The sequence below is a fragment of the Xyrauchen texanus genome, chromosome 50, assembly GCF_025860055.1.
Source record: "Xyrauchen texanus isolate HMW12.3.18 chromosome 50, RBS_HiC_50CHRs, whole genome shotgun sequence".
Lineage (NCBI taxonomy): Eukaryota > Metazoa > Chordata > Actinopteri > Cypriniformes > Catostomidae > Xyrauchen > Xyrauchen texanus.
In genome coordinates, this window is record NC_068325.1 from 19736806 (window position 1) to 19746879 (window position 10074).

At 35.4% G+C, this 10074-nt stretch overlaps 1 protein-coding gene across 1 annotated transcript; it reads left to right on the forward strand.

The window, feature by feature from the left end:
* The first annotated feature begins 672 nt into the window (after positions 1–672).
* Positions 673–10074, forward strand: rbck1 (RanBP-type and C3HC4-type zinc finger containing 1). The gene is made up of 13 exons (XM_052124066.1): positions 673–820; positions 1664–1709; positions 2132–2276; positions 2368–2464; positions 3673–3871; positions 5112–5218; positions 5306–5479; positions 5570–5730; positions 5826–5937; positions 6159–6338; positions 6543–6641; positions 6776–6919; positions 8480–10074. The coding sequence occupies exons 2-13, from the start codon at positions 1673–1675 to the stop codon at positions 8558–8560; spliced, it is 1536 nt and encodes a 511-aa protein (XP_051980026.1). The 5' UTR covers positions 673–820; positions 1664–1672; the 3' UTR covers positions 8561–10074.

A 10074-nucleotide genomic window follows, 5' to 3' on the forward strand; every position in this document is an offset into this window, starting at 1 on the left:
AATAATAAAAACAAAAATAAAAGTATTTATTTATTTATTCACCTTCAATAATAATAATAATAATATACATTATTATTATTATTAATGTATTACACATATATTTACATTTATTTATTTATTATAACAACAATAACATTTTATTTATTCATTCATTAATTCATAATAATTATTGTAATTATTATTATTGTCATTATTATATATATATATATATATATATATATATATATATATATATATATATATATATATATATATATATACACACACACACACACACACACACACACACACACACACATTACAATATTATGTATGTATAAATATTTATTTATTATAATAAAAAAACAATATAATATTTATTCATTCATTCATTTATTATTATAATAATAATAGTTATTTGTATTATTATTATTATCATCAATATTTTTATTGCATTACACAGGATATATTTACAGCATTTCCCTACATCAAACAGAAGAACTGAACTACAGAGAATGATCATGTGCGTCTCTTCCGTGTCTTTGGTTGCGGCTAGCAACCAATGTATATGGAGGTTGAATGAAAATAAACAGAGTTTCAAACTGTTCTGAGACCAGTTTCTTTAAACGGACGACGGCAGCCTGTTCGACGAAGAGTTGCGTAATAACTGCTCTAATAGAAGCCGGCCGGATACTCACGGAACTTCCTGAAACTGTACTTCTTTCACTATTCATTTCTTTACAGTTCCTTCAGCTTGAGAAGAAAAGAGTTCAAAAGTTAAAAGACGGAGCGAAAAAGACTGAAACACAGAGAGAGTGTGGAATAAAATCTGTTCCCTGTGGTAAGTTTATATATGGACACGTGTTCTTCGCTGTCAATATGTTTGTTTGTTTAGCTGTTTAAAGTAGGCTAGGTATTCTTTGTTTACATACAGAGAAAATTATTAAAAATACACGCTTTTATACCTACAATGTTCGCAAAATAATTTGTAGCATATTTATGTTCACTGACATAACATATAGACATGTTTAAATATGAAGCACACTCGAAAAAGTGACGACAAACGTTTATGATAATAACATCGTAGCTACATAAATATGGTTACAATTTTTACCTTGGTATTTAAAAATACATAAATGTATTTAAAAATACCATGGTATCACCATCTGTGCATTGTTGCAAGAGTATGAACTGCTATTCATAATTAATGCTATTTAACACACATTTAAAAAATATATATTTTAGCCTGTTTGTAAGATTTACACAGTTTACATTTTATAAAAATTGTATAAAAATTGTAAAAGTAATTTTTAAACAAAATTAAATGAATAAAACTTGAATACGGTTAAGTTTTATTAACCTGTTGATACGCAATTCCCCGCAAGCGGTAGTGACGTCACTTTGCTTACGTTTAATATATTAATTTACCGTCTATAAATTTAATGAATGTTAACAAATTATACATCTTGTCAAAGGTCTAAGGGTTCAACATAGATTTTGAGTGTAACAAAAAATATTTTTTAATACGTTTTATTAATTTAATTTAGTTTAAAAAAATGAATTGCGTAAATCTTAAAAATATATATTTTTTTCGAGTGCACATAAAAGGATATTTTAAAAACAACTGAATGGGTATAATATAATATAAACAATATTGCTGCCTAATCTTGTTTGTTCTTTTTAGGATCAAAGTATGGCGTCCCTTGATGCCTCTTGCAATATAACAGAAGGTGAGTGTTTATTGGTTGAAAGATAATAATGTCTATTTCCCTTTTATAGACAGAAAGTTTATTGTTTTGATTTCTGTTGTCAATGTTACAAAATAAACTATGCAATGCATCAACCCAGATAGCCCAGTGTTTCATCTGGAAAGCATCACAATCTAATTAACATCTGTTATACATCTTATAAAGATCAGATTTAAATACATACTACATCCTAAACATCTCAAAGACATCTGTTGAATGTCTTAATGACATCCCAGAAATATCTAATAGATGCATTGCAGATGGGCAAACAATGTAAACGTCTCTTTGAGATGTAAACAAACATATCAAATAGGCGTCTGGGTGATACGTGTGCTGTCAGGGTACATTGCAAATGACATTCTCTCATTGCAATGTGTATCAACGTCACATCTTTGTTGTCTCAGCGGAGGACGCAGCTCGACTCCTGAGCGAAGCAATCAGTTTGAGAGATAAAGAGGATGCAAGAAAATGCCTGGATCGACTTTTGGATCTGAAAATCCCTGTGTGTGTTAAAATAAGCCCAGAAGCGTACTCGCAAGACAACATCAGGTATGCGGCCGGACTGGTTCAGTGTGTCGAGAAACGCTTGTAGTTGAGGATCCATAACCTGATCATCTTTTTGCTTTGACTCTGATTGCAGGTTGAGAGTAGGGGTGGCGGACGTCATGTCAGATGCCTACAGCCTAATAATAATAATGGTACCTGTTTACATGACTATATCAGAGCTGAAAGAAAAGGTAAATAGATGATTCCTATTTGCTTATCTTAAAGAAATCATAGGCGTCAGTTTGTCTCAAAAAGTGGTGGGGACAGTTTGGTGGTGAAAGTCATGAATATTAATTAGGTTATGTGCAGATAATGTCAAATAAACTTGACTGTTTTAATAGAGTCATTCTTGATAGCCAATTCAAGTGCACCAATAATATATTACACATCATTATTTGATAATTCACTTAAAGCTCTGGGGTTTTGTTCGTCAGTGGATACGTGAGCTTTAGCTACAATGACCGCTTGGCCTCATGGTAAAGTTAAGGCGTTCCAGATTCGAATCCGCCCTAATACAACTGTTTAATTGAATAAACAGCGATCGCATCTGTACAAATCTGTTTGGGCTTTGCTTTGCGATTTAACTGGAAACTCGAGCAAACTTCAGCGCTGGACCGACACTTTAAAACACTGAAGAATGAAATGGAAACTTCTGCTCAAGAACTGGAGATTTTTCTTCTGCATTAGACATTTATCTGACGAAAGCCATTTCAAAAAGTCCCACCCATTCCAGCCCAAAATGACGCCTATGCATCAAAATGAAAATTATTTGTTAAAATTTTAACAAAAAAAACTCTGGACACACTGAGCAGAAAATTTACATTAAATATTTTTTTTAATTTTTTTTAATATTATTTAAAGAATAGTAATGCACTAAAATGAACGTTTTTGACACATTTAGCAGAAAACGTAAAATTGTATCGATAATTTGTTTTTGTTTATCTTATTAAAGTAATTATGATGCACCAAAATGAAAAATCATCTTTAAAATTTAAACAAAAAAATATAGACTTATTTAGCAGGAAATTTAAAATGGTATAAAACACATTTTAGTTTATCTTATGAAAATAATAGAAATGCATTGACATTTTAATTCTTTATAAACATGTAAACAAAAACTATAGACATGTTTAGCAGAACATTTTTAATTTGTAATTTTTTTTTATCTTATTAAAGTAACAGTGATGCATTAAAATGAAAATTCTTTATAAAAATGTAAACAAAAATTATAGACATAGTTTCTGCAAAATTTTATGATTTTTGATTTTAGCTTGAACTTTAAAGTAGTTATTTATGTAAATGTGTTTTTTTTTTAACCTTCACTTTGTGAAATGACAAAGATATGTTTTTGTTAACATTGCAACCCATTGGTCATTGTACTTCGTTATTTGTCTCTTAGATCAATCAAGACTACGGATTCCACCCGGCCGTCCAACGTTGGGTGATCGGGAAGCGCCTCGCCCAGGAAAAAGAGACCCTGTTCTATTATGGGATCAGAAACCATGACGACTCTGCCTTTTTGTTCATCCTTACGGCCCGGGCCGCCCATCTGAGCCGTGAGCAGGAAAGAAAAGAGAAACAGGATAAACGGATGGATGGTAACAAACCACTCTTCACTTTGTAGTCTGCACAGATGTCTTGAGGCACATCAGCTTTTGTTTCTAAACCTAGTCTGCTGTCTACATAGGCAGCTACCTTCGAAGGAAGCACACTAACTGATATGAAACCTCAGAAGTGTCACATTTAGTGTGCTCTACATTGGCATTACAACACAAATAGCACTCCTCATGTGAAGTGCACTGGATATTCGACTTTACAGTTTGACATTAGCATGTTGCTAAGCTAACACCGCTATACTCTGAACTATTTTTATCAATACTTTTTAGTATTAAATCATAAACAAGTATATTTATAATCGATTTGTCTGCCATCATGGATAAACATTTTTTTACTTGTTGCAATGCATTCTGGGAATGATGTATTTGTAAAGGCTCAATGGCCAAAAACGTCTGTCTAGCGAATGTTTACAACTTTAAAAACAATGCAGACGGATGCAAAAACATGTTTTTCGTGTTAAAAAAAGCTAGACGCAGCAAAATAAAATTAGACAAACTGTAGGTCTCTCAAGATGTGTGTTTAAATGTTTAAGTTCTTTTTAATTTGATACAGTGTCTAAAAAAAAATGACATTCCTGGTCAAGACAATTAAAAAACAGCTAGTTGTGGTGCAACGGTCAAAGATGTCTGTCTAGAATGTGTTTACATTGAAAAACAATGTAGATGCAAAAACATGTTTTTAGTATTTAAAAAGCTAGCTTCAATGCAACAGATAGGACATAATGCAGGTGTCCCGGGACACGTTTTTAAAGTTGAAGTTCTTTTAACTTGACACAGTGTCGAAAAAGGGACAGTGAGTATTGACACTGACTATCACCCCTGGAGCCTCGAATTCGAATCCAGTGCATGCTGAGTGACTCCATCCAGGTCTCCTAAGCAACCAAATTGGCCCCGTTGCTACGGAGGGTAGAGTCACATGGGGTAACCTCCTCGTGGTCGCTATAATGTGGTTCTCGCTCTCGGTGTGGTGAGTTGTGCGTGGATGCCGCGGAGAATAGCGTGAAGCATCCACACGTGCTACGTCTCCACAGTAACGCGCTCAACAAGCCACGCGACGAGATGCCACCACGAGGACTTAGAGCACATTGGGAATTGGCCTTTCCAATTTGGGGAGAAAAGGGAAAATAATTAAGCTAGCTGCAGTGCAACAGATGCCTTGGGACACATTTTTTCTAAATCATGTAACTCAATCCAGTCAAAATCAGTTCACTTATTTCTGAAGGTATAATTGAGAACATGGATATCACAGAGTGTCCAGCCCCACGCTCTCCGGTTCTGGTTGCCAGAGGAAACGCTCTTCCTCATCCTCTTCTTTCTCCCAAACCTCAGGTCAGTCTGTCAGCAACCAGGATCAAATACTATAGATGAAACCGAATGCTAATAATTCTAATAAAATAGATATTTGTTTTGTTATAGCCTGGTTGGTCATGTCCAGAGTGCACCTTCCTGAATAAACCGACACGTCCTGGATGTGAGATGTGCAGCACAGCGAGACCTGAGAATTACAAAGTACCAGATGTGTACCACCCAGATGAGGAAGAAAGCAGAAGACTTCAACAGGAGGAACTCGCTAGTATGCAGTACCAGGAGGTTAGCGGAGCGACTAAAGTGAAACCCAGAGATGCACCGAGTCTAATACAGAAGTATAACACATGTATTTGTCTCCTCGCATTGGTGTAGTCTCTTCTGGAGGAACGGAAGAGGAATTTCCAAGAACTCCTGGAAATGGATTCCCACAGCCTGGTGGAGAATGCGGATGAGATGGACTGCGCAATCTGCTTTTGCACCATCATGCCCGGAGACGGTGCTGTTCTAAGAGAGTGTCTGCATAGCTTTTGCAGGTAGTGTTTGATAGAAAACCACTCATTATATTGAAACTTTAAACAGGAAGTACTATTGAAATCACTAAAATACTGCTTTTGCATGTGTTGTTCAGAGAATGTCTCAAAGGAACTGTACTGAACTGCGCAGATGCCGAAGTGTCGTGTCCTTTTGTAGATCAGGAGTATTCCTGTAACTGCAAACTTCAAGACAGAGAAATCAAATCAGTAAGATCATAAATGCTTTGCATGTATTTTCTTGCATGTATGTGATCCAAAATGCCAATGCTACGCCACTGGTTATACTGTAGTTTGTGTTGTATTTCATTAGCATGGCATTATAAAACTATGAAGCCTATAGGCTTTTATTTAATGTGATTTACCTGCTCAGTGAATATGGTGAACATATCAGAGAACACGTTATCACAGACGCTGTTATTTTCTGCCAGCTTCTGTCTCAGGATGAGTATCAGAAGTTTCTAGAACTGAGGCTGAGCATCGCAGAATCCCGCGCTGAGAACAGCTACCACTGCAAGACGGCCGATTGTCCCGGCTGGTGCATCTTCGAAGACAACGTGAATGAGTTTATATGTAATAACTGCAACGAGACGAACTGTCTCCTCTGCAAGGTAAACGTTGCATTTTTTTTTTACATTGTGTATTTTCGTTTGTGGGTTTTGAATATAAGAGCATGTCAAATTTGGCAAGTTTCTAAGTGACGAATTTGCGGCAAAATTAGATGCACATTTCACGTTGACGACAACAGCTATAGAAAGCATTTTTTCATTCCTTTTAGAAGTTGATACGCTTATTAATTTTGCTTTCTTGACAAGGCTATCCACAAGGGAATGAACTGCAAAGAATATCAGGATGACCTTCATTTAAGAGCTCAGAATGACGCTGCAGCCCGACAGACAACAGAGATGCTCGAGGTGGGCAGGAAATTCATAAATTCAAAGCTTTTTTTAATTTACTTTTTATTGTGCCCACAAAATCACAGACACTTTAAGTTTTATATTTGTCGTCATTAAAACCTTTGTGAACCGCTGACCTGTGTCTATTGCAGCAACTCCTGGAGAGTGGCGAGGCAATGGAGTGCCCTAAATGTAAAGTGATTGTTCAGAAGAAAGACGGCTGTGACTGGATCTGTTGTATGATGTGTAAGACAGAGATCTGCTGGGTGACCAAACAGGCTCGATGGGGACCAAAGGTCAGAGATAAATCTACCCGATTCAGGAGTTCAGTTCAGTAATTATGTAGTTTAGTTGTTTGGCAGTTCTGCATTTAAGTATGTCAGTATGTTGGTAGTATTTAAATAATTCAGTGTTTCAGTAGTATTTAAGTAAATCAGTTGTTCAGTTGTTAATTCATAGTAATTCTGTTAATTCAGCAGTAATTTATTAGCATGAAAGTAATTCAGATGTTCAGAAGTATTTAAGAAAATCAGTGGTTCAGTTTCCAGTGGTTCAGTAGTATTTAAATAACCCAGTAATTCAGTAGTATTTAAGTAATTCAGTGGTTCAGTAATTCAGTAGTATTTGTGTAATACAGTAATTAAGTAGTATTAAAGTAACCCAGCAAGTCAGTAGTATTTAAGTAATTCAGTAGTATTTGTGTAATTCAGTAGTATTTAAGTAATTCAGTAGTATTTGTGTAATTCAGTAGTAGTTAAGTAATTCAGTAGTATTTAAGTAATTCAGTAGTATTTGTGTAATTCAGTAGTATTTAAGTAATTCAGTAGTATTTGTGTAATTCAGTAGTATTTAAGTAATTCAGTAGTATTTGTGTAATTCAGTAGTAGTTAAGTAATTCAGTAGTATTTAAGTAATTCAGTAGTATTTGTGTAATTCAGTAGTATTTAAGTAATTCAGTAGTATTTGTGTAATTCAGTAGTATTTAAGTAATTCAGTAGTATTAAAATAACCCAGTAATTCATTAGTATTTGTGTGATTCAGTAGTATTTGTGTAATTCAGTAGTATTTAAGTAACCCAGTAATTCAGTAGTATTTGTGTAATTCAGTAGTATTTAAGTAACCCAGTAATTCAGTAGTATTTGTGTGATTCAGTAGTATTTAAGTAACCCAGTAATTCAGTAGTATTTGTGTAATTCAGTAGTATTTAAGTAATTCAGTGGTTCAGTAATTCAGAAGTATTTAAGTAAATCAGTGTTTCACTAGTTCAGTAATTTTATTTACAGTGTTTAATTCATTCAGTGTTTCATTAATATTTAAGTAACCCAGTAATTCAGAAGTATTTGTGTAATTCAGTGGTTCAGTAATTCAGTAGTTTTTAAGTAAATCAGTTTGTTTGTAGATTTTAATAAATTTAGTGGTTCAGTATTTTAGCAATTCAGTCATATTCAAGTAAATAAGTGGTTCAGTAATCCAGTAGTATTTAAATTATCCAATAATTCGGTAGTATTTAAGAAATTCAGTGTTTCTGTAGTTTAATATTTCAGTAGGATTTAAGTAAATCACTGGTTGAGTAGTTCAGCAATTCAGTTGTTTTTAAGAAATTCCATGGTTCAGTAATTTAATAATCAGAAGTATTTCAGTAATTCAGTAGATCAATCATTAGTTCAGAAAAGTTGTAGTTGTTTGCAGACACTGTAATTTACTTTTATAGATTTATAAAAATGTATTATTTATTAATTTATAGATATATACATATATTTCTGTGCTGTATTTTAAGTTATAGATAATATTATACTGTTTAGTCTAATTATAGTGACACAAATATCTGATGGATAATGTAAACTTTGTTTTGTCAGGGTGCTGGAGACACATCGGGTGGTTGCAGATGTCGAGTCAATGGAGTCCTCTGCCATCCGATGTGCCAGAACTGCCACTGATTGCTTCATGATGCTCCTTCAACATGCAGAAACCAGCGCTACATCAACACAACACTTCCCAACAATCACAACCTGTTTGAGAAAGCTTCAAAATCTTCTCTTCCTTGTTACATCACTCAATTCCTTTCTCGAGAGGGTTCAGGGTATTTGTGAATCGAGGACTACACCTTTGAACCAGATTGGATGTAAAGTTAACGGGATATTTACATTTCGTCATTGAGCAGACACTTTTATCCAAAGCGATTTACAAATTAGGAACGTAGCAAGCAATTTTCCATACAAAGTTCAACAACGTCTACAGTGTTTTACTGCCAAGCTCTCAAGATGGCGGAAGTAGTGCATGTGCTAGAGCAGAAGAGACAGATTAAAAAAAATTCTGTGGGTACAGTAAGTGCAAGTTAAGTTCGATAGTAAGTACAATTGGGGTGGTTTGGTTAAGTGCTTGTGGAACAGATGCATTTTCAGCTGGTTCTTGAATGTTGAGATGGTATCAGCTGATCGTGGGAACGTTGGCAGCTCATTCCATCACAGAGGGACAGAGAAAGTGAACGACTGTGAAACAGACTTTAAGCCTCTTTGCGATGGGACAACCAGGTGCCGCTCGTTCATTAACCGCAAAGAGCGAGTTGGAGCATAGACCTGGAGAAGTGAATTGAAGAGGCTGCAGTTCCATTGGCTGCCCTGAAGGCCCGAGTGTGAATTCAGGGCGTGCTGAGTGACTCCAGACAGATCTCCTAAGCAACCAAATTGGCCCGGTTGCTAGGGAGGGTTGAGTCACATGGGGTAACCTCCTCGTGGTCGCTATAATGTAGTTCTCGCTCTCGGTTGGGTGCGTGGATGCCGTGGTGGATGGCATGAAGCCTCCACACGTGCCGTCTCTATGGCAACACTCTCAACAAGCCACGTGATAAGATGCGGAGGCAGCGGGGTTCATCCTCCGACACCCGGATTGAGGCGAGACACTGAAAATTGGTGCAATTGGGTGAAAAAGGGGAACCCCCCTCCACCCCACCACCACTGACTAGTGTATAAAATTGGGTGACATCAGTAGAACAGGGTTTGAAAACGATTGAGCTATACTAGAAAGTGAACAATTGGAAATGCTCTAGCGGCGACTTCTGACTGCGCCAAAGTGCTAACAACAATTCAGCTATCTGAGCTTAAAGTATACGCAACATTATTGAAAGATGCATTAAACTAATAAGTCTTATCAATCACTACAATTTCCATTCAAAATGTCACTTTGGGCTTGTGAAGTAATGGATAATGTACCGAGATGTGAGCATTACCAGAATAATGACTGTACTGTGAAATTAATTATCAGGGCTCTAGAAAACCTTGATGTCTGTAAAAGGGATTTTTGAATTGTTTTGAATCCATAAATTGTACCATGAAAAAAAATAAGAAATATTTTCATATTCTGTTACTGTCGTCAAGAGGGTGTTTACAATATCTTGTGAATGGAGAGTTAATGCACATCATTTTTAAATGACTTTATGTAATAAAATGTCTTA

Bases quoted from the DNA above. Each gene is read 5' to 3' on its own strand.
- rbck1 (XM_052124066.1), top strand. From the start codon at position 1,673: ATGGCGTCCCTTGATGCCTCTTGCAATATAACAGAAG. The intron at 5,219-5,305 runs GTCAGTCTGTCA...GTTTTGTTATAG, and splicing joins TTCTTTCTCCCAAACCTCAG to CCTGGTTGGTCATGTCCAGA. The intron at 5,480-5,569 runs GTTAGCGGAGCG...GCATTGGTGTAG, and splicing joins CTAGTATGCAGTACCAGGAG to TCTCTTCTGGAGGAACGGAA.